The sequence below is a fragment of the Dendropsophus ebraccatus genome, chromosome 2 (genome assembly GCF_027789765.1).
Source record: "Dendropsophus ebraccatus isolate aDenEbr1 chromosome 2, aDenEbr1.pat, whole genome shotgun sequence".
In the NCBI taxonomy this organism is placed as follows: Eukaryota; Metazoa; Chordata; class Amphibia; order Anura; family Hylidae; genus Dendropsophus; species Dendropsophus ebraccatus.
In genome coordinates this window covers 29,420,489-29,446,032 of record NC_091455.1, presented here as the reverse complement: position 1 = coordinate 29,446,032, position 25,544 = coordinate 29,420,489, and the positions used below count along the sequence as shown (strand labels likewise).

The window sequence follows — 25,544 nt, the reverse complement described above, 5'->3', positions numbered from 1 at the left end:
ACATCTATATGTAAGGAAAAAAAAAGTCACAAAATTGGGGTTGGGATCTGCTTGGGGGTCACTTATCGCTCTGATATCCATCTTGCGTATCTTGTAAAGAGACCATGTGGCCGCCATAAAAAACAGTGGCAATCTTGAACCCTGTGGAGCTGTTCGTTTTGGCACCAATATGCTAATAAGGACCTAAATAGCCAAAGGGGAGGTAACCACTGCTCAGCACTCCAACTGGGAGAGGAGTGGTAGCTTCCCCCTTGACTATTTAGGTCTTCATTAAAGGAGAAGTCCGAAGAAAATTTTAAAGTATTGTATTGTCCCCCAAAAGTTATACAAATCCCCAATATACATTTATTACAGGAAATGTTTATAAAGTGCTTTTTTTCCCTGCACTTACTACTGCATCAAGGCTTCACTTCCTGGATAACATGGTGATGTCACTTCCTGGATAACATAGTGATATCACTTCCTGGATAAAATAATGATGTCACGACCCGACTCCCAGAGCTGTGCGGGCTGTGGCTGCTGGAGAGGATGACGGCAGGGGGACACTGAGGGACACAGGGCACTGGAGGGACACTGAGCATCCCTCTGCCATCATCCTCTCCAGCAGCCACAGCCCGCACAGCTCTGGGAGTCGGGATGTGACATCACCATGTTATCCAGGAAGTGACACCACCATGTTATCCAGGAAGTGACATCACCATGTTATCCAGGAAGTGAAGCCTTTACGCAGTAGTAAGTGCAGGGAAAAAGCACTTTATAAGCATTTCCCATAATAAGTGTATATTGGTGTTTGTATAACTTTTGGGGGGAAAAACAATACTTTAATAAAAATTCTCGCCGGACTTCTCCTTTAAAGCCATATCTTCATAGCGGCATCTTATGGCCATATTTACAGCTCTTGATGCCCTCTGCACAAAGACTAAAGGAATTCCTAAAAGGCCGTTTATTCTCCAGTTATTGTTACAGTTTGCAAATTTTTGGTCATTATACGAATTGCCAGTGTGAATGAAGGAGGAAGGAGGATGTAAGAAAAGGCAAGGGGGACTGTGACAGGCCGCACACATCTCCTGAAATATTTCCTTTACATTATGTATGGATATGTAGCGTCATGCTATGAACAGTCCTGAGCCATGGTGCGGTGACATACACAGGGCTCCAGATGGCGACCAAAATGGTCGCCAATGCGACTGACATTTTGCAAATGGCGCCCAGATTTATTAATCTGGGCGCCATTTGTGACTGGCCCCGGCGGCGACGCGCTGTCTCTTTAAGATGCGCGGCTGATGCGCGGCTGCCGGGGGTGTCCCGTCCTATCCCCGGCAGCGCGGCGCATCAGTGAGCTGCCTGGGGCCCTGACTTCCGGCACAGGAAGCGCACGTCAGAGACGCTTCCTGTGTCAGAAGTCACAGCCCCGGCGTACAGAGAGCTCACTGACGCGCCGCGCTGCCGGGGATAGGACGGGACACCCCCGGCAGCCGCGCATCAGCCGGGGACAGCGTCCGAAGAAGAAGAGGATCGCCGGGGGAGCGGGTTGTCAGGTGAGTTTGTGTGTTTGTTTTTTTTAAATATTGCTTAGCATAGAGGAAAGGGGGGGGGGGCATCTATAAGGGGGGGAGAAGAGGGGGCATCTATAATGGGGGGGGGGGGGGGAGAGGGGGCATCTATAATGGGGGGGGGAGAGGGGGCATCTATAATGGGGGGGGGAGAGGGGGCATCTATAAGGGGAGGGGGTATCTATAAGGGGGGAGAAGAGGGGGCATCTATAATGGGGGGGAGAGGGGGCATCTATAAGGGGGGGGGGGAGGGGGCATCTATAAGGGGGGGGGGGGGAGAGGGGGCATCTATAATGGGGGGGAGAGGGGGGCATCTATAATGGGGGGGGAGAGGGGGCATCTATAATGGGGGGGAGGAGGGGGCATCTATAATGGGGGTAGAGGGGGCCATCTATAAGTGTAGGGCAAACTGGCTGCAGACACTGGGAGATAGATATATGCACAATTATTATTATCAGGGCCCCTCAGGTGTCTGTATTGTAGGGGGTCACTTGCATTAGTCACTAGGTGAGATATATCTATCTATATACACATCTTGTGGGGGGTCACTATGGCTGCAGTCATAAGTCTAGCTCAGTATGTATAGACTGTTGCAAGCTTTTAAAGGGAACCTGTCTCCCCCGGTGACGGGGTGACAGGCTCCCAACCCCCGTTAGAACCCCCTATACTCACCTCATCTTCACCCCGCTTCTGAAGATGGTCGGGTCACGGAGATCTCAGCCGCTGCAGCCTGACGCGCACACTGAGAGATGAGTCCAACACTCATAGAGAATGACGGAGCGCTGGACTCTCCCGTCATTCTCTATGAGCGTTGGACTCATCTCTCAGCGCACGCCGGGCTGCAGCGGCTGAGATCTCCGGGACCCGACCATCTTCAGAAGCGGGGTGAAGATGAGGTGAGTATAGGGGGTTCTAACGGGGGGTTGGGAGCCTGTCACCCCGGTACGGGGGTCGACAGGTTCCCTTTAAGTTCAAGTTCAGAAGAGTAAGCCTCATTAAAAGGCTAGCCAAGTGAAGCTGAAGTACTGAGTCAGACTGGATATGGTTGTCAAGTTGCAAGTTTCCATGTTGAACGTTTTCAAACTAAGAAAAGAAAGGATCTAAAGGAGGAGGAGGCTGCCGTGGCCTCTGCACACAGTAAGTCCCATTTAACATAACATTAATTTTACATGGTTTAAAATGTTGGCGACCAAATATTCTATTTGGCGCCTAAATTTTTCAGGTTAGGAGCCAATGGCTCCCAGGTAAATCTTTTAGTCTGGAGCCCTGATACAGCCTGGTACATGTGGAGGGTAATATGTGGCTGATAGAGACAAACACAACGTGACCATGCTCGAGTCCGATCGTGCAGCCTTTGATTATTGGTGGCTGGAGAAGTTGGGTGCAGCCCTGGGGAGTCCTTGAAAACACTGATACATACAACCTATGGCTATATCCATGTTTTCCAGGCAGCTTTAGGGCTGCATCCAGCTTCTCCAGCCACTGGTAGTCAAATGCCGCACGATCGGACTTGAGTATGGTCACGTTGTGCTCGTCTCTAGTGTCTGATGCTGCGGAGGACAGAAAATCCGCTTTATACTGCAGAACTCTGGAAAGTGAAGCCTGATTGTTTCTCTCTCTCCGTCCAGCAGCTTTAGAGCGCTGAAGTTATCCGAGTTTTCCTCCGCTTAAGCAGATTACATGGATTTAATTGCTGCTGACTTAAATACTTTGGGAAATTTGTGCTCTTTCTGTATTATTGCTGGCAGTTGTCTGCGCTTTATTGTCCCACGTGGCCGCACTTGTTCTGTGGGCATCGTGTCAAATCAGAAGCATTTTCAGAGCAGAATCCTCTGTGTAGGTCACCAGTCGCCTCCTGTAAATATCTTACTTAAAGGGGCTGTACGGGGTTATATTGGATTGTGTGCACAGTAACAGCGCCACCCCTATCCTCAGGCTATGTGTGGTATTACAGTTCAGCACCATTCAAAATGCAGGAAGAAGGCTCAGAGTTTAGAAAACTTTTTTTAATGGATTTTTTTATTTTTATTTGAGTGATTCTCACACACACACACACACTGATCCCTTAAAGGGGTAGTTCACAAAAAATGGCTTTCAAATCAACTGTTATCAGAGATTTGTAATTTGTTTCTGTTAAAAAAAATCTCCAGTCTTCCAGTACTTATCAGCTGTTGTATGTCCTACAGGAAGTGGTGTATTCTTCTTTCCAGTCTGGAGAGCAGGAGAGGTTTTCTATGGAGATTTGCTACTGCTCTGGACAGTTCCTGACATGGACAGAGACGGCAGCAGAGAGCACTGTGTCAGACTGGAAAAAATACACCACTTCCTGTAGGACATACAGCAGCTGATAAGTACTGGAAGATTGGAGAGTTTTCATTAGAAGTAAATCACGAATCATAAAAAATTGGTGAACAACGCCTTTAACGTTTGTTCTACCACAAAAGCAGCCACTTCCTCCCCACATTTCCTACTTAGTCTCTGGACCGTCACATGGAACTATATCTACTCCATGCATCGCTTAGTGTGTGAGACTTTTTAAGCATCTGCTTTTTTTTATCATTTTCTTATTGTTGTATAGAAGGGGGGTGTCCGACCACCACCATCATAGCATTTAGTCAGGATTCCAGAAGTGATTCCATTGTGTCAGTCCCAATGCTTTACATTGGCACTGGCCACTATTAGAGGGGTTTGGGGGGTTAGATATAGAGCTCTTCCTGCTAAGTGCTGTCGTGTTATACATAGTGGTATTTATATCTCTTGTCAGCGCCTGACGTTAAGTATAACCAGGTTGGTGTTGCCCCCTCTCTTTACAGCGTGTAGCATCAAGCACAGGAAGGATCGCTTGTCATGTAAGCCTTTCCTTTGTACACAGACACTTAGGAGAGATGACAGATCCTCTTTGAAGAGAGAATGGATGAATATATCGGCAACTGGGTGTTACTATTCTCTGTGTTAATAAGCAGTCCTTCTTACAGACACTGTCAGCACTGCTAATGGTCTCAGGACAAGAACACAAAAATGTTCCAGGATTAAAGATGTACTCTAGGGAAAACTTATTTTTTTTTTCTTTTAAATCAGCTGGTGTCAGAAAGTTATATAGATTTGTAATTTACTCCTTTTTAAAAAGTTTTCTAGTACTTATCAGTTGCTGTATGTCCTGCAGGAAGTGGTATATTCTTTCCAGTGTGACACAGTGCTCTGCTGCCACCTCTGTCCGTGTCAGGAACTGTGCAGAGCAGTAGCAAATCCCCATAGAAAACCTCTCCTGCTCTGGACAGTTCCTGACATGGACAGAGGTGGCCGCATAGAGTGCGGTGTCAGACTGGAGAGAATATACCACTTCCTGCAGGACATACAGCAGCTGAGACATACAGAAGGATTTGTAATGTGTTTCAGTTACTGGAAAAAAACTTTTAATGGAGTACCCCTTTTAAGCTTTGTTCTTTATGATTGATGGAGGTCCCGGTGGCCGGTTCCCCACCAGTCAGGAGATAACTTCAAATATTTGTATAACACCTTTAATGAGAGAGAGAGAGAGGTGTCTGGAATTTTCCTTCAGAATACATTGAGCATCATCATAACCAGGGCCATAGCAACTTTGACCAGGGCTGGACTGCAGTACCGGGTACAGCCACTACTCCATGTAGCTCACTGTGCAAGGGTAAACAATAAAGGACTTGGATAACTTCTGATGTGTAGCCTACGGGTCCTATTCCACTGGTCGAGCAGGGCCCGAAGGAAAGTTATTGAGATGAAATGATTGGCTATGTTGGTAATAAAGGTAATCTAGCAGATAACTTGGGCCTTATGTTGAGTCTCTGTTTATGTTCCTAGGCTTCTGCTTTATTCTACACCAGTGTAAATGTTTATTTTGGAGACTGACGTGGTGATTCCAGTGTAGTAGGTGTAGAGGAGCCCTGCTTGTTGGTGCCTGTATGTTCTCAGCGTGTATTCCAGGACGCTATATAGACTCCTCTACAGTAAAGTGAAGAAGCCATTAAGTGTAATTGTGCACATCCCACACTAAAGTTTTCCTTTAAAGTTGCTGACCCGTAAGTGTTGTGCGCTCCCTTCTCCCCTGATAATAAGTGTATTTCATTATCGTCTGATCTCCTTGAAACCCAAACTGCTCCTTCAGGAAGCCTCAGACAAGCACCACGCCAAGTATATATTAAAAATGCATGACGTGCTGAGAGATATTCTGAGAGGACCTTCATGTGATTTCCTGAAAGTACTCCTCATTGCCTTATGGGCTTGGAAATACATCCCATCCTGGATGCCTTAATATTAAATACATAATTCATTTGTTTAAATACATATCTAGACATGAGATTTGTCTGCATTCATTTAGGATGTGGAAGTGTTTTCCTTCATTTAAAGGGAAATTCCATATAGAGCAGCTAATGGTGTAAATCAGAGAGCAGGGACTCCTAGAATCCTGGAAGGGAAGGGGCTGGAGCCACGCTGCAGCATCTGTATTGTAGCGATCAGTGTGGACTCCATGGTGGAACCCCTACTATTCGGTGAACAGTGGCGTAACCAATCCATGAACCAGCAACTCTCCTGCTGTACAATTCCCATCAGCCTTTGGGTGCCTAGTAGTAATGAGTGAACCTCAAGCACCCTTGGGTTCATCCAAACTCAAGCGTATGGCATTCGATTACCAGTGGCTGAAGAAGTTGGATTCAGCCCTAAGGGGTCTGGGAAAACCTGGATACAGCCATAGGCATTTCCATGTTTTCCCTGGGGCTGCATCCAGCTTCCTCAGCCACTAGTAGTCAGATGTCGCACACTTGGGTTTGGACAGATTCGAGCGTGCTCGAGATTCACTCATCCCTAGTGCCTAGGCAGTGGAAGTTCTTCCACAGGTTGGAGTACACCCCCATACACCATCAGTTGCTATGCCTTGATTTTCATCTCAAGTCAACTGCGTTTTCAGTAGCCAAGATAGCCCCCATAGAGTTGTCACCCAGCTTTCCAAGGCTTCTAATTAACATTATATGAATATAAGGCAATGCATCTTCTCATAAGGCCTAGTTCACACACTAGTATATTGTCCATGTGGGTTAGGTCCTATATATAAAGCTAAGGTCACACAATTATATATATATAGGTCCAAACCTATATCAACGATCGTTGTCATCGGCTGATCGTTGTGTTTATTAGACAAAGCGATAATCGGCCGGATAGGGCCGATTACTGTTCCATGTAATAGGGCCCTTAGAAAAACATGGCTGCTTTCTCCTTTTTGCATTTCGGTTTCATTGAAATGAATGAAGCTAAATCATAATCCAGGAACATCCTGAGGACAGGGGTGGCGCTGTTCTTGCAACAAAGCAGCATATGTGCAACGTCTGCCGGGGTATCCTAATATCGTGTAAAGTGTCTTACTGCCAGGTACAAGGCCGGGAGAGGGGTAGCAACTAGTCACTGCCCTTGACTAGTCAGGGCTCTCTGCCTGTCAGCGCACTCTGCTAGGATGATTGACAGGCCACTAACTGGTCCCTCTGCCTGCCAATCAGATAGGGCTCTAAAATACAGAATAGTTAAAAGCTTAGGATACCCGTAGGACCCCATTGCGTCAAGGAAAATCTCCTAACCAGTAAGCCCCCCCTGCCGCTGGATATGCACACTGTTTGGTCTGTCACCTGTGTGGTCCTGTTGATGCCAGGATGACCGGTTATGGATAGCCCAGTATAGTACATGTGATGCTAGAGACATCGGGGACCAATGTGGCTTATAGTAAAAATAAAATGTTCTTGGTGCTCTGTGTGACAATGGGTGTTACATTTTATCTGTGCTAACAACTGTTCTCCCTGACGGTCTCTGTATTGCTGTCAGATCTCACACGGGGGGCAGGAGGCAGCTGCACAGACAATTGCTGGGGACGGTTAGCTGGGTGGCAGCTCGGTGACATCCTCCGCCATGAGTGACGCTTACAGAGAGCAGCTGAGATTCGCTCCCATGGATTCCAGGATGGCATATAAGGCAGAGCTGGGGGGATACTGTGTGCTGGATTCATTTACGCTCATAGAGTTGCTGACCGTTCCACCTTTTGGGAGGGGGGCTTAGGAGTGACCCTTATATCATAGAAAGTTTATAGACTTTCAGTATCAGTAAATGGGAATGTTTGTACAGACCTGATAATCTGGAAGTTTGGTACCACTGTATCTAGGCTAGACAGTCCTGTGAACTGGCTGCAGTGTATCAATGTATCTAACCTAGAGAAAGGGAGGCATTGAGGATTGCCCGACAAGTGGAACAGTGTCGCCTCTGTGCTGGAGCTCTGGAAGATGACGAAACACAAAGGGAGGAATTCATGAAGACTAGATAGTTATAAGCTGGTTTTCAGGAGACGTGCACTGGCTTAAAGGGGCTGTCCAGGATCAGAAAAATGTAGCTGCTTTCTTCCTGAAAACAGCGCCACTCTTGTCCACAGTTTGTGTTTGGTCTTACAGCTTAGTTTAGGGGAAGTGAATGGAGCCAAGTTGTAATACCACATACAACCTGAGAACAAGTGTGGTGCAGTTTGTGTAAGAAAGTAGCTACATTTTTCTAATCCTTTCACAACTCTTTATAAAATATTTTTTCATGTTGTTTCTGATCTTTTCCCCAACTAACCTCTCACTGTGTCCTCTTGTACTTGAATTCTGTTTATTAAAAACACTTCCCTGAACCTTATTTAGTCCTTTAACATGTGTAAAGGTTGCAGTCACGTCCTCCCTTTCCCTTCTTTCCTTTAGACCCGTTCCATTTTATCACTATCCTTTTGTAGGTGAGGTCTCCAGAACTGGACACAGTATTCCAGATGTGGCCTCACCAGAGCTCTATACAACCTCCCTCTGCCTACTGTTTAAACCTCTAGCTATACCGCACAGTGTGTGTGTGTGTGTGTGTGTGTGTGCGTGTGTGTGTGTGTGTGTGTATATATATATATATATATATATATATGATAATATAGCCCAGCATACCATTACCGCCTAGTTGCACTGGTGACTCATTATGAGGTGGCTGAAATGACTACCCCTAAAACCTTCTCTTCTGAAGTCTTCGCTAACACAGAACTGCCAATAGATGTACAACAGTCCACCATAGTAGTCTTAAAGGGGTTATCCAGTGCTACAAAAACATGGCCACTTTCCCCCTACTGTTGTCTCCAGTTTGGGTGTAGTCCTGTCCTGGAATCTGATACCTGCTGCTAACCTGTGTCTCTCCAGTTGTTGCGGAACTACAACTCCCAGCATGCCCTGACAGTGTAGTTTTGCACCAGCTGGAAATCCGCTGGTCTGTCAGCACTTGCAGTAGAACAGCTTCAGATCAGATCCATTGTTTCCAGGTTTGTTTACAAATACTTTTCACTTGATTTACAATATTTGTAATCTTTCCATTGTCCGTTGTGTAAATGTGAAATGAATGGGCATTTCTGGGGAGGACATAGCGCCCCGGGGATCTATTCCTCAAAGAACTCATTACAGATCACTTATTAATTGTTCTTTTTTTTGCCCCCTCCTCCCTTTATAATGGTTAGTGAATGAATAATCCCTGCGGGGTCATAGTAAGGATGCATCAGCTCTAATAGCAGGCTGCACATTTTCCTTCTTGCTTCTACAAAGTCTCTTACTTATTTGTCAACTTGTGTGTTGTAATGGGCATTTTCAGTGGATAATAGGATGCACTGCCGGATGCTAATGTATTACACTTGTCACAGTACTTTATATTGGTTAAAAAAAAAAAAACACACACACACACACACACACGCAGGCAGCTGGGTTTCTGTAAGACTGAATCTCCCAGTTACAGAGAGCAGGCTGTATAAGTGGTGAAATAGATGTCTGCCTGCCGCGCTCTACCCAACAGCCTGTGACAATCCTGAAGGAGGAACATGAATCTTACACGTAGCTTTCCTCTCTATCCTTCAGATACCGGACAGAAAAAGACCCTGGAGAAGAAAGATGGGCGGCGAATGTCCTTCCAAAAGCCAAAGGGAACCATGGAGTACACGGTAAGCTTTGTCCTATGCACTTTCAATGTATCCCTTCCCCTCCCGTGGAGCGTGCATTCTGCCCATGCACTGGTCTCATACTGGGATTTTTTTTTTTTGTTATTGTAGCATATACTTATAAGCTCCAGTTTGCTATACAGTACCAGTGCAGGGAGTATGTATCGGCACTGACGGAGGGGGAATTATGGAGATCTACCTTGACCTTGCTTGGGATGAATAACCTTGCATCCTCCTCCCGGTCACTGTCATTGATCTGACGCTTGCTTGTAAAGATTCTAGCTCCCTTTTCTCGGTAGCTCCTGAAAATGGAGCCTTTCTGAAGGCTATGTTCTTGAAATGACCCTCAAAACCCTGCTGCAGTCAGCTTCTTCTTCTGTTACTATGGGAGACCGAATTGGAAATTGTGAAGCTTTGAGGAATCCGGGTTTTCATTTCATCAATCTCTGTCTGACGATTGACGTACCCTATGTATTACAATAGATCTGTCACCCTTATGTATATTGTCATTATTACTGCTTTGTTTTGCTGTGCATGTGCTTTGTAGCCTGACATATCTCTATAGAAGGGGTAGGGAACCTTGGCTCTCCAGCTGTTGCAAAACTACAACTCCCATCATGCCTGGACAGCCAAAGGCTGTCCAGGCATGATGGGAGTTGTAGTTTTGCAACAGTTGGAGAGCCAAGGTTCCCTACCCCTGCTCTATAACATGGATCATCACATGTCTTGTATTTACCTAGAATTCACAGAATCCTAGAAGTCATCACTGACCACAGCTTGCAACCTGCGTTATTTTTTTTTCTAATGCAACAGGGGGTATTAACCCCTTTAGGATCCAGACATTTTATGCCATATGCATGGCGTATCCACGTGCTTAGGAGCTTCTATTGAAGTCAATGGAGAGAGCAGTGCAAGAGGGGCCACATGTTCACATCCGATGCTTTAATGGGGTCGGAGGGATCCCTGTTCTAGAGACTGGTTAGGCTACAGGGTGACACATAGCTCTGCATCACAGCTAATGAAATGTGGTCACCTGCAAGTTACCAGAAATCAATCCAGGATGGAATCTTCTGCAAGTCTCAATGTGCCACATTGACTTACAGTAGCTACACACCGATTCTGGATCAACATGTAGACCAGGGGTGTGAAACTCAGGCCCTCCAGCTGTTGCAAAACTACAATTCCCATCATGCCTTGGCAGCCGAAGCTTTAGCTGATGATGGGAATTGTAGTTTTGTAACAGCTGGAGGGCCTGAGTTAGACATGTGTGATGTAGACCGTGCCTGAAGGCATGTCCCGAGGAGGTGTCTGTGATTGGCAGACAGTAATAGTAGATTGCAGAAATGACCCTATATTATGTATTGCTGTGACCTGTACCCTAGTGCCCTAGGGGGTCCTAGAATATAGTAACAAAAGTAAAAAAAAAAAAAAAGTCATAGTAAAAATTTACAAAATGTCTGGACTATTAACCCCTTATTGCTCCATCATGTACAATCACATAATGGCAGCGTTGTTGAGATAGGGAGATGAGTAGCCAAGCTCTTTCCATGCCTGACATCCGCCGATCAGTAACCAGCATGGAGCGAGCATCATTGCCAGCTCTATCTAGATGCCTGTAAAGCTGAGACCGTGTCATTGGACAGTCAGAGAGCTGACGGCTGCCCAGAGAGCTGACGGATGCCATGTTGTTGTGAGCAGCTTTCTCGAGACCTCTATGGCCACCTTGACAGATCTACTACAGCCTGCTAACACTAGATTACATATTACACTGATCTGTATAGGCAGATTACAAAGTGTAAAAAGGGGGCTAAAAAGTGGCAAAAATATCAAAATTCACCAAAAAAAATAAGTAAACTAAAGACAAACATAATCTGTATCACGAACTAAAATATGTCTGAACTATTAAAGGGGTACTCCAGCAATAAAAAAAAACTTAACTAATCAGTAAATTATACAAATTTGTAATTTACTTAAAAAAAAAAAAAAAAAAACTCCAGTCTTCTAGTACTTCTATGTCCTGCAGGAAATGGTGTATTTTTCCATTCTGACACAGAGCTCTCTGCTGCCTCCTCTGTCCATGTCAGGAACTGTCCAAAGTAGTAGTAAATACCCATAGGAAACCTTTCCTGACATGGACAGAGGTGGCAGCAGAGAGCACTGCGTCAGACTGAAAAGAATACACCACTTCCTGCAGGACATACAGCAGCTGATAAGTACTGGAAGACAGGATTTTTTTAATAGAGGTAAATTACAAATCTCTGGCACCAGTTGATTTTAAATATTTTTCTTTTAATATTTGCTAGAGTATCTTATTTAAGATTTATTGCTCTTGAAGTTGAAGTAAACGGAAAACAAATTGCCATTTTTTTTTTTTATTACCTCACAATCTCACAACCTCAAAACATGTAATAAAAAAAGTGAAGGTTCCTGGAAAACATGGATATAGTCTATGGCCTATGGCTGTATCCATGTTTTCCAGGACTCCATAGGGATGTATCCAACTTCTTCAGCCACCGGTAATCTATTGCTGCTTGCTGAAGGTTTGCTAATCATGGATATGTGATCTGACATCACTGTCTGATCTGTGAGGGCCTGACCCCCCCCCCCCCCCCCTTACAATAGATAGATCAATGACCATAATAATTATATCCTTCCTATATCATAATCACACTTGCTGCTCATAAAGGATCTGTGGCCGGGCTGCAGATTTTGCTGTGTGCCCCCGTGGCTGCTGTTTTGCCAAGTAATTTTTGGCTTTCGTAATTGGCAAGTGGTTCGGCTTTTTATTGCGTGCCAGATTATCAGGCGTTTTGGACAACAGATATAGTACTTTGCCAGATTACCAGGCGCTGATAGTTTACTACAGAGAGACTAAAGTAGTATGCTTCCAATACCTGCTATGTGGGCAGTATATATATATATATATATATATATATATATATATATATATATATATATATATATATAATTAATATGAGATTTATCAAACATGGTGTAAAGTGAAAATGCTCAGTTGCCCCTAGCAACCAATCAGATTCCACCTTTCATCCCTCACAGACTCTTTGGAAAATGAAAGGTGGAATCTGATTGGTTGCTAGGGGCAACTGAGCCGGTTTCACTTTACACCATGGTTGATAAATCTCCCTCATGTTGTTTTACAGCTTGGATGAGAAGCATACATGGAGAGCAGTGTAATGGATGGGGCTGCTATGCCTGACTGTAAATTACACTAACATTCCTTTAATCTGGTATATGACAATCCAGAACATCTGATAATCCGGCACAAACTGTAATGTCATATTAAATTTCACTGCGACTAGATAACAAAAAATTCCTCTAATATATTAAGTAGTTTCTTTATGGTTGTTTGATAATCCACAATATCTGGTAATCCGGTAGATACAGGAATGATGAATCAAAGGCATTTTATTATACCAAATTAACATTTAGTTTGCCAATTAATTTTAACCCCTTGAGCCACCAACCATGACAGAGGTCGGGGTCTAGTTTCACTGGCTGCCACTTTCATATGTTGAGTAAATTTCCCCTCCAGTTATTTCTATTACATTTTCCCTTTCTCCATTCATGTCTGGGTGAAACCAGTTAGGTGACTGGTGTTGGCATAACAAAACCAATTCACCCCTCACATGCACGGGCTCTCGTCAGGGCTTACGTCCTTCTTGTGCCGGGCGATAGTGTGACCTTGTGCTGTGAACATATAAATCCTTTGTTCACATGTCGCGGTTTTGGCGCAATTTTTTTAATTGGTGGTAAAACACAAAATGATCCTTGTTAGCACAGCCGTAACTTGTTTGGTTGTTTTGTATAGAATTGTGGGGCAGATATATTCTAGAATACTAGACCACTTCTTGCTGGACATACAGCAGCTGATAAGTACATGAAGACATGAGTTTTTTTTTAAAGGGGTTGTGCAGCGAAAAATTTTTTCTTTCAAATCAACTGGTGTCAAAGTTATATAGATTTGTAATTTACTTCTATTAAAAAATATCGAGTCTTCCTAAACTTATTAGCTGCTGTATGTCACGCAGGAAATGTTGTTTTTTTTTTTTATTTTCAGTCTGACACGGTGCTCTCTGCCCGAGACAGGAACAGTCCAAAGCAGTAGAGGTTTTCTATTGGAATTCATAGAAAATCGAGACAGAGTTCCTGTCTCGGCTAGAGATGGCAGCAGAGAGCACCATGTCAGACTGAAAATAAAAAAAACATTTCCTGCAGGACATACAGCAGCTAATAAGTAAGCTAATCTTAATAGATTTTTTTTAACAGAAGTAAATTACAAATCAGTTGATCTGAAAGAAACAGATTTTAGCTGGTTAACCCCCTTTTAAATAAAAGTAATTTGCAAATCTGTACAACTTTCTGACACCAGTTAATTAAAAAAAAAAAAAACACTTTAAGAAAAAGGGGCTAGTAGCTGTTACACCCCCTGCCAACAAATACCAATGCCTATGAATAAGATATGTGAGAATGGCGGCACAACCCCATACAGTCCCTTGTTAACATCAGTGAGATGGCTCTGTTTGCACTGTCTCAGTATACACAGCAAAGCTGGCAGATGAGCAGGTAGCAGGAATTGTGAGTACTGTGGTGATCTATGTAAGAGCTATAATATTTTAGTAAGAGTTGAACAATAATTTCCTATCCTCCGTTGCCAGGATGAGGTTGTGCGGTATAAAGTCATGTTATCAGGTGACCGGCAGCAGGGGGAGGTGCACACTGTCATACACTCTCTGTAATGTTCTGTACAATGCATTGCCTTCACTAATCTCTTATAATAAACTCTGTCATTGCATTGCTTATTGTTTCGTATGAATGATCGTATAGTGCTTAACATTACTCAACCTACTTATTATACCGAGGAGGAAGTCACTACCTGAAATCAGGAACAAACATGCTAATATACTTACTGGCAGAATGTCTTGTCGTAGAGTCCATCCCTATAGGCAGAATAAGATAAAACCATTATTAGGCTTGATAGAGAATAACTTAAAGCGACTCTGTACCCACAATCTGACCCCCCCCCCCCCTCCCCCCCCCCCAAACCACTTGTACCTTCAGATAGCTGCTTTTAATCTAAGATCTGTCCTGGGGTCCGTTCGGCAGGTGATGCAGTAGTTGTCCTAAAAAAACTACTTTTTAAACTTGCAGCTGGTGCCAAACAGGAGTATCTGTGCACCCCTCCGTCCCTCCTCCCGCCCTCCTCATCATTAGGAATGCTCCAGGCAGATTGCCTCCCATTCCCCACCTGTGTCAGTACGGCACATGAACTGGATCTTTAAAACACCTGTGCAGTGTTCCGCATGTAGAAAATGTTCCAGTGGCATTCCTAATGATGAAGAGGGTGGGGGGAGGGAGGGGTGGTGCAAAGTTAGGGCACAGATATCCCGTTTGACACAGGGCTGCAAGTGTAAAAGTTGTTTTTTAGGACAATAACTACATCACCTGCTGAACGGACCCCAGGACAGATCTTGGATTAAAAGCAGCTATCCGAAGGTACAAGTAGTTTAAGGGGGTCAGATTGTGGGTACAGAGTCACTGTCGTTATAACTTTTAAAATTTTAATCAACAGTAGATGTGATATGAAGCAAGTTTGCAATATACATTCATTATTTTTTGTTGTTATCCTGCTGTAAAACAAAGCTGTACTTACCAGAAATCCAGGTCCAGAAAAAAAAGTGTAAATTTCTTTATATCACATCTACTGCTGATTAGAATATGAAAGTTATAATAACAGTGACACATTAATCTCCATTTTAATTTCACATCTACGGGACCGCTTAGTTGTCTCCCCCCAACCCCCCCCCCCCCCCCCCCCTCCCCTCCAAATTCTAAAGGGTTATTGACATTACCAACAGGGGTTGTGATTACAAGCAGTTTAGCGATATCCCTTTTTTTCTATTTTTAAATCAATGTTATATATAAGGCCACTATCCCTTAACTGCACATGTGTACAGCTATTGTTCCCCCACATTCAGCAGCAGAGAATCCTGGGGCTGCTTACGTTGTATGGTCAGCTCTCCTGTCACATAGCACATTAACCTCTGTAACCACACAGTGACATTATACTGACTAAATTGTTGCACAGCAAAAAGCATTGTCTCCTGGTCAGAGATGATAATATAATTAGTAAAAGTTAATAATATAATTAGCCTAAGATAATTGCCCTCAGTTGATCTATAACCTGCATAGTGAACAGGTGTCAATCCTTGTGTGAGCACACAAAGGATGGGGACTTCCAGTGTCTGGTCTCTCTCCTTTTTTTTATTTTTTGACGAGAGAAAAGCCCAAATATCGGTACAGAGAGCATGGAGCACAGTTTGGCCGTATATATAACGTTGACTTAGGGCCCTATTCCACCGGACGATTATAGTTCGGATAAACGATCCAAACAACCGCTATTACGAAAGACCTGAAATCGTTTGCCCATTTACATGGAAAGATAATCGTTACTTATGATCATTCTTGCGGTCGTCTTGTCGTCGCTATTGCGTTCGTCACTACTGCGAACAACCGTTGGACTTCTTATTTAATGCAAACGATTTGTGAACAAGCAACAATAAAAATAGGTCCAGGTCTTATTAAACGATCAACGATTTCTCGTTCGGTCGTTAGTCGTTAACTGCTATTCAAACGAACGATTATGTTTAGATTCGAACGATTTAACGATAATCGTGCGGTGGAATAGGGCCCTTAAATACAAAGCAAAAAAAAACTAAAGCGAGTACGTTCCAAAACTAACTTTTTTGTGACAGGTACGCTTTAACGTGTTATCCAAAAAAATCCATGTTTGACAGATACAAAGCCGCCCTCTATAAATATAGCCCCCCCACCCCCACACCCCCCCCGCCGCCTGAGCTCATGGGGTACTTTTTTTTTTTTTTTCTTAGCTTCTTGCTGACTACTATCTTATATCTGACTTTTTGTCTTTCCGCAGTTTGACCCTTAAAAGTCGTACTTGCAGTGTCCTCTGTCCTTGAGTTGGGGGTATTGGGGGTTGGGTCTGCCGTTTTGGTATACTTTACTTCTGTCTGACATGTGATAAGGTAAGATGCTGACATTGGTTTTATTTTTATCCTCGATCAGGTCGAGTCCAGAGATTCCTTAAATAGCATTGCTCTGAAGTTTGATACTACACCCAATGAACTAGTTCAGCTAAATAAGCTGTTTTCCAGAGCGGTTGTACCTGGACAGGTAAGTTTTATGTCATTCTGTTGGAAGTTGTCATCCTGTATAATGGTGTTTACCATCAAACATGAGAACCGCAATATAAAACTAATAATAATAAGTAGGGCTGGTCGGGAAAAAAAATCCCAATATTTACTTAATTATTTATTCTTGCTCTGTTCCTACATATAGTTGATGGGCCCACTGTCTGCATCCATGTAGGTAACCCCTTTGCCCCCTCCCCCACCTAGTAACTTATAAATTATATGTAGGTAATTCTTCCTTGTAGTATACCCCCTGTAGGACATCTCCCTGTAATAAGTACCACCATAGTTAACCACCTGTAGTCAATCCCGTTGTCTCCTGCTTTGATGACCTCCCTACCAGAGTCCCGTATATTTCTCCTACTTGCAAGCAGCCTTGGAACGAATATCGCCAGAGCAGGAGCAATTAAGGTTATGGTTTCCTGCTGTTTACCCTTTCTATGCTGCAGCATGTTAGTGATGCACTGCAGCAAAGAAAAGGTTAAAGAGTAGGACCCAGGACATCTATTGTTTGCAACAGCTGAAGGTCCACAATATTTTTTATTTTATGTGTATCCTGCACTATTTATGCAACATGAGAGAGTAACTGGTGACCCATATTGTGATGTTTCCATGTGTAATAAGTTGGTCTCCATTTTTAAGCTTTTGTATGTACCGGATCCGGACTACATGTCCAGCGTGGAAAGCTCCCCATCGCTCAGTCCCATAAGTCCTCTGTCTCCAACCTCTTCAGAAGTTGAGTTTGAGAAAAGTGCAGTAAGTATAGAAGTATACAGATACAGTACACAGTTAATTGTTTTTATCCTTTTAGCTTTGTGTGCTAGTGTGTACTAACCTTACTGGATCTAATGTTATTGTAGGAACATGATCACAGTCGCCACAAAGAATCCACATCCTCTCCAGCCTATTCTTCTGTCCGGCCGTCTAGGGTGGTGTCCTCCACATCGGAGGAAGAGGAAGCCTTCACTGAGAAGTTTTTGAAGATTAACTGCAAGTACATTACTGATGGAAAGGTGCGCTTCTGTACAACATATTAGGTTGACTTAAAGGGAATATAATAGACACATGTATATAAGAAAAGAAAAAATTTTAGGTTTTTTTCCCTCTATTCTTACCTGATCTGACAGGCAGCAAGGAAAGGCTTTCTTTGTACAGTGATATATTCTCGGCAGTGTTTCAGAGGAATCCTACTTATACATGGAAAGCTTCTCCTTACTCCACAGGTTTGATTGATTAGATCTTTCCTTTTGCCCAGATAGGGAGAAATCGTTCAATCAGTGCCAGCGGGGCTTGGATAATTTGCCTGGGACTACCCCACTGACCCCTGTTCCTATCTGACCTTACAACTTGTTTCTCTAAAACACGTCAAAGTGTACATACATATGAAGGAAGCATGTCTGTGCTTCATGCTGCCTGTAGTTTGGGCTGCATGAAACTAGTGGCTGGCTTCCTTTAACAGCATTAAAGGCAATTTACCACTTCCAAAAAAAAAAAAAAAAAAAAATATATATATATATATATATATATATATATATATATATCCCCTTCTCTTGTTGGCACACCTTTTTTTAAAATCTGGTTGAGTCATCAAGGCGACGCTTTAAATCATAAGTAGTTGCCTGCACATCATCTCCTGTAAAGTTAGGTGTTCCAGGAAAAATTTAAGTTTTGTTGCTTGACTGATCAACTTTTGTTTTCTGTATCCTGTGCATAAGGAAAAAGTAAAATTTTCCTGGACTACCTCTTTAATAGGACGCATGCATAATCCAGTGATTGTTTATGACCTTAATAGCGGTATGTTACCGGCGACTGATGATTTACATTACCTGGCGGTCTTCTTCTCCCTGGATTTCACGCGCTGCAGCTTCAGAGCAGTCTGTCTGAGCTGACAGGCCTCTCTGAAGCTGGAGCTTGCGGGACCCGGGGAGAAGAAGACCGCAAGAGAAGCCCTGCAGCATGGCCAGGTAATGTATAAAGTAAAAGCAAGAGCTGGAAGAACATTGGTAACAATGTCCCTGCAGCCCTTGTTAAATGATCAGGCCGTGTAATAGGCCCAGTAAATGAGCGCCGATCTAGCAGATTGGCGCTCGTTTACAGTTATTATCGGGCCTTCATTGGCCCCTGTAATACTACCCTTAGTCTGTGCTATCAGTGTAGGTCTAGGCTTACATTGCATTTGTGCTGTACATCAGATATCTGTCTGTAGTGTCCAAAACGGGAATGCTGACTTGTACTGTGGCGCATAGCAGTGAACGCCATGCATTACAATGGCCTGAACATGTGTTGCCTAATTACTTAATTCTGACAGGTATATGGTAATTTAACAGGACTTCATAGTGGGGCCTGCTGAGTTTTTGAGTTCCGCTAAATTAGTGTATACCAGTGTAAAATGGCAATTACGTTTAGGCCATTGAAATAAATGGCACCTGCTGCTGTACACTACAGTATTGATCTGCATGCGAATTTTGGTGAGCTGCACAGATATCAATGACATATGGCATAAATGCACTGCAGGTATTGGTTGTCATTCTGCGAAAAATGGGATGCCAGCGGCATTTCAGTGGCATGAAAGTATTTGCCTAATGACTGTGACGGGCATATATTTCTCGGGTATAGGATAATTTAATGCGCCCAAATGTGCATACAGAGAAAAACTAAACTACTGTCACTTCTTTTTGCCCTCCTTGTAGGGAACCGTCAGTGGTGTTCTCCTGGTGACGCCAAATAATATCATGTTTGACCCTCACAAGACCGATCCTCTGGTCCAAGAGAATGGTTGTGAAGAGTACGGCATCATGTGCCCGATGGAGGAGGTGACCTCAGCGGCTATGTACAAAGAAATAGTTAATAGTAAATTGAAGGATTCTATTCCTGTGTAAGAGACGTTACATATTGGTCATATTAAATGTGTGGATTATAATCATATACCCCCCCTCCTCTTCCTTTTGACATTTCATCTGAAATATGGAGTCCCATAAAAATCTGTTTTCTCGTATAACCTATATTGAAGATGATGCTTATTGGGCAATTCATTTTAATGCTGTATTTTTGGTATAGACAGGATCTGTATATCGACTCCTTAGTGTAGCAGATGCTTTTTTCATACTAGAGCAGACCTACTGCGGTCAAGAGTTTGTCAATCATAGTCTTAGGGTCCATTTACACAGAAAGATTATCTGACAGATTATCTGTCAAGGATTTGAAGCCAAAGCCAGAAATGGATTTGAAAAGAGGAAAAATCTCAGGCTTTCCTTTATGACCTTATCTCTGTTTATAGTATGTTTCTGGATTTGGTTTCAAATCTTTGGCAGATAATCTGCCAGATAATCTTTCTGTGTAAATGGACCCTTAAAGGAGAAGTCCATTGAAAAAGTATTGTATTGTCCCCCAAAAGTTATACAAATCCCCAATATACACTTATTACGGGAAATGCTTTTAAAGTGCCTTTTTCCCTGCACTTACTACTGCATCAAGGCTTCACTTCCTGGATAAAATGGTGATGTCACGACCCGACCCCCAGAGCTGTGCGGGCTGTGGCTGCTGGAGAGGATGATGGCAGGGGGACACTGAGGGAAACGGGGCACTGGGGGGACACTGAGCATCATTCTGCCATTATCCTCTCCAGCAGCCACAGCCCGCACAGCTCTGGGAGTTGGGTCGTGACATCACCATGTTATCCAGGAAGTGACATCACCATGTTATCCAGGAAGTGACATCACCATGTTATCCAGGAAGTGAAGCTTTGATGCAGTAGTAAGTGCAGGGAAAAAAGCACTTTATAAGCATTTCCCATAATAAGTGCATATTGGTAATTTGTATAACTTTTGTGGAAAAAATTTCGCCAGACTTCTCCTTTAAAGTTTCCAAGGACTGTGATAATGATCTGTCCTAAGGGTCCATTTACACAGAAAGATTAGCTGGCAGATTATCTGCCAAAGATTTGAAGCCAAAGCCAGAAACACTATAAACAGAGATCAGGTCATAAAAGAAAGCCTGAGATTTTTTTCTCTTTTAAAAACCATTCCTGGCTTTGGCTTTAAATCTTTGGCAGATAATCTGTCAGGTAATCTTTCTGTGTAAATGGACCCTTGGAATAAACCATCTGTTTCTGATCTGTTAGGGTCCCACTGTTGGCACTTCGATCAATTGATTGAAGCTATGTAATGCTTACACCTGCTTTTAATTACTAGGCACAGTGCCATACATTTTTTAGTGGCTTAGTCTGGTATTACAGCTTGGGGCCATTCAAGTGAATGAGGGCATAGTTGCACAAACAGGCATAGCCACTAAAATCTGTAGGGCGCTATGCCCATCCTTGGCTGTATGAAGGGTCTACGGGGACTTATGTTAGTGACACCAGCTATGATGTTTACTAGTCCTTAGTACCTTCAATTTGAATACAGTACAGTATTGTCTCGTTCAAATAAATGTGGACAATGCTACAAAAAGTATGGTCAATACAGGAACTGAACACGTGGAAAGAAATGATGAGGCTGCACATTCACACAAGGACTCTGACCTCTTTAAACAGCCCGGGGACAGATTCCCGACACCCTACAATCGAATATTGATTATCCACGGAATCTTTAAACTTTGGATAACTTTAAGTGCCAATCCCCTTCAATCGGCCTTTAATATTAGATGATAGGGATCAGACTCCCACTGATCAGCTAGTTAAAGGGGCCAGGGCCTTTGCCTGGTAAACCATGACTGGGATGAGAAGTGTGGCCCCTTTAATCAAATTGTTTAGTCAAGGTGCTGAAAGTTGGAAACCCACAATTTTTGTATTTATAGCCCAGAAAATTAACTAAGGACTAATATCATCTGGCTAGGATACCCATCATTCCCTAAACATCTGTGGTCCATCTGCTGGTTGGGAGGGGGTGTTTTTCTTTTCTAGTATAGGGATCAAATAAGGTCCCTGCCGTAGCGCATTCTAGCTATATGCCAGATATTCTGTTCTACCCAACAAAGCAGAAGCCTTCTCTCTCTATATTTCTGTAAATATCAATGGAACAGAATAACGTGATAAGAGTACAGAGCCTTGTCATAGTAAGCTCCTAATATCATAATAAAACAATTGTTATATTTGCTGCTACAGATTGGAATTCCCTGCAGCCCAGAGAGCTTCTCGGGTGTCCCCTGATTTCAAAGGGAGCAATTGCAGTAATAACTATACAGTATGTAAATAGGAGACGCTTACTTAATTTGTCTGTGTTCCCAAGTAGGTGGCTCTCCAGCTGTTGTAGAACTACAAGTACTGCCTGCAGCCGGCAGGATGGGAGTGATAGTTTTTTTTACCATCTGGAGAGCCACAGGTTGGAATACTGGGAATATTATGTGATTTCACAATCTGTAGTTTCCCGTGTTGGCTCTGCTACATCTTCAGAGAGACTGGTGATCTCTCAATTAGCTGAACTTTGCAGTCTAGCATTATAGATGGATACAGCTCACTATTGAACAGCATTGCCTATCTATCTTTCTATCTATCTATCTATCTATCTATCTGTATATGTGTGTGTGTGTGTGTGTGTATGTATGTATATATATATATATATATATATATATATAATATATTATAAAATTTCTTAGTAATCTCTGATAACTTACCATTGCCCAGCATCTGCCACCAGAGAGAGAACTCGTTGGCTTTCTATACGTTCAGTCCTGATTGTTAAAGGGGTATTCTGCAAAATCAACTGGTGTCAGAAGTAATTTACAAAACGTATTATTTAAAAAAAACTCTGGTCTTCCAGGACTTATCTGCTCCTGTATGCCCTGCTGGAAGTGGTGGATAATTTCCAGTCTGACACAGTGCTCTCTGCTGCCACCTCTGTCCATGAGCAGTAGAAAATCCCCATAGAAAACCTCTCCTGCTCTGGACAGTTCCTGACATCGACAGAGGTGGCAGCAGAGAGCACTGTGTCAGACTGGAAAGAATATACCACGTCACGCAAGACATACAGCAGCTGATAAGTACTGGAAGATTTGAGTTTTTTTTAAAATAGAAGTCATTTAATAATCTGTATAACATTCTGACATTTAGTTTATTTAAAAACATTTTTTCTTCGGAATACCCCTTTAATGCGGTATTACCATCTTGCAAAGCTATCTCCTATCCACTGGAGAAGAGATAACAAGCTGAGTGGGTGATCTGGATGCCATGCCTAAGGAATAGAAGCATTTACTAAAGTTTTATGTTCCCTAGCTTTATATTGTCTTACCAAAACTATGGTGATAAATTTAAGACAGTGTTTTTTTTGTTTTTTTTTCTTTCTCTAGAGACATAGAGCAGCTGTCCTGTATGCGGGATTTCTGCCACTTTAAGAAGGTTTCACAGGGTAACACACATGAATTAGACAACAAAATGTGGGATACAGGGAATGACAGTGCCAGCACAGCCCCCCGCAGCACAGAGGAATCGCTCTCCGAGGACGTGTTCACAGAATCTGAGCTTTCCCCCATACGAGAGGAGGTTCACTCCTCCGATGAGCTGCGGCAAGACAAATCTTCAGGAGCCTCCTCCGAATCCGTAAAGACAATCAATCAAACGCTTGTGGAATGTTGCCCGACAACCATCTCGGACTCCACAGACGCTGCACCCGACTCCAAAGACAGCGCCGATCCTTCTGCCAACGACAGCGGAATTGTTAGCAATGCCAATGATTTAGAAAAGAGCGACGCTTCTCTAAAGGTAGGTGAAGACTTAGATAGAAATCATGCAGAACAAGGCGGCCATGAGCCGGGTGACCGAGAGAGTGAGCCCGCCGCCGCGTGTAAGGAGCAGCTGCTAGACAGCCAGTGCGAAAACAGGGACCAAAGTGCTGAGGGTCATGAAGATGTGACCATTAATGAAACCGATCAAAAAAGACTGGAGGCTCTTGTAAAACAGGCATCCGGTGAATCCGAAACCGAAGTGGAGGAACTCCGGAAACTCTGGAAGAATCTGACTATGCAACAAGCCAAGCAGCAGAGGGAGGACTTACAGCATGCCACTCACAAAGAGGGCCAGCCGAAGGTGGGCTGCACAGAGTCCACTATAGAAGGTAAGGATTCCTTTACTACAGGAACTAAACATGTGGCCTTTTATTAAGATTTATTTCTTCTTTCCTAAAATGTGTATGTTTTTTTTTTTTTTTTTTTTTTTTTTAAGGGATTAAATAGACTTGGATAAACAAGTCAGCTTTCCTCCAGAAACAGCACCACTCCTGTCCTCAGTTTGGCTATGTTTTTCTTTTTTTTCTTTTTTAGCTCAATTCCACTATAGTCAATGAAGCTTAAAGGCGAAGTCCGTCCACAGGAATTCTTTTTCAAAATGCAGAAGGATACTTTTACTAACCAATACTAACTCAACTCCCCCTGCGCTGGATTGTCACCCCGGCTGATGGACTGGCTCAGCCAGTCAGTGACTGGGACGGGACGCCACTGCAGTAACTGATTGGCTAAGCGTGCAATCCATCAGCTGAGACGGGCATTCCCCACCCCAGGCATGATGTCGTGGGGGAAGGGGGGTGGATGCCTCCCAGCGGGGGTCCTGGAGCCGGTCGTGCGGCACATCGTGGGCAGGGGGGGAGGTAAGCTATACTTGATTGTTGTTTTCTCCCCTGCCCCCTGTGTGGTGTTCGATACAGCCGGACCTCTCCTTTATTTGCAATACTACATACAACCTGAGAACAGGGGTAGTGCTGTTTGGCAAGAAAGTAATACTGGATACCCCTTTAAATGCATAAAGCAGTTTTATGTTAGCAGTGTCTTTTTTTCCATCTTGTTTATCTGACATCATGGAGGAGATTTATCAAACATGGTGTAAAGTGGAACTGGCTCAGTCGCCCCTATCAACCAATCAGATTCCACCTTTCATTTCCCAAAGAGTGTGTGGGGAATGAAAGGTGGAATCTGAGGCTACTGGGCCAGTTTACACCATGTTTTGATAAATCTCCCCTTATAGTTTTAGTTATATGTGTATATACTGTAAGGCTTGCTTTTTATCTAGCGGCTTAAGACCCCTCTGACCTATGTGATTTTTCACAGTAACTTTAGCTACAAGCAGTGTGTTTCAATGGCCTTGTGGCAAACTGCTGTGTTGCTGCAATGCCAGATGGCTGTCAACAAACAAAGTGCTGACCGCTGCGTGTTAGGGTGGGTGAAAAGGTGGAAAACTACTATAATTGATGCAGTCATTAGTTTGTGCACCCAGTGTAGATTTGCTACACTTGTTGCAGACAGGCATGCATGAAGAAATAAAACAAAGTGTATAATGTATATGTGTATATATAATATTACTGTTTAAAACTTTTTAAGGCAGGTGTAAAAAAATGTTGTAAAGTAAGACTACTTTAAAAATATCAGTGTTAATGGAACATCACATCAATATTTGGACTGCCCTTTGCCTTCAAAACTGCCTCAGTTCTTCTAGGTACATATGTACTAAGTGATTGTGGCATTTGGGCAGTAGCTGAGCCTACATGGTCAGGAAGAAGTGTCAGCTGTAACAAATGGATAACTCCCTGCTGCAAAGGACGGGATCAGAGCTAATTCCGATCCTGACCGTTCAACCACTTATATTTTTTGTTTTACCGCTGGAGAGTACTCCCCTTGTAAGGCAGCTGACGTCCAATTTCTTTTGTTTACCTTGCCTCACAAAAAATAAAAAATAAAAAGGTGCTGTCATGAAAACTTTTAGGGTTGTGATCACAAGTAGATTTGCAATATGCTGTCTTTATTATTATTTTTATATGTTTAAATCCGCATTAAACATACGAC

General features: G+C 43.3%; 1 protein-coding gene across 7 annotated transcripts in view; it reads left to right on the top strand.

Annotated features, from left to right (window-relative positions):
* Positions 1-25,544, top strand: part of OXR1 (oxidation resistance 1) — a 334,109-nt gene that overhangs the window by 266,245 nt on the left and 42,320 nt on the right. For 6 of the 7 annotated variants that reach the window (XM_069957201.1, XM_069957204.1, XM_069957202.1 and 3 more), the window contains 6 exons: positions 9,473-9,555; positions 16,657-16,764; positions 17,424-17,537; positions 17,642-17,794; positions 19,472-19,656; positions 23,064-23,827. In XM_069957201.1, coding sequence (XP_069813302.1) covers positions 9,473-9,555; positions 16,657-16,764; positions 17,424-17,537; positions 17,642-17,794; positions 19,472-19,656; positions 23,064-23,827 — 1,407 coding nt within the window. Of the gene's footprint in view, positions 1-9,472; positions 9,556-12,696; positions 12,801-16,656; positions 16,765-17,423; positions 17,538-17,641; positions 17,795-19,471; positions 19,657-23,063; positions 23,828-25,544 lie in introns of those variants that run through there. The other variant, XM_069957206.1, reaches the window with a different exon arrangement.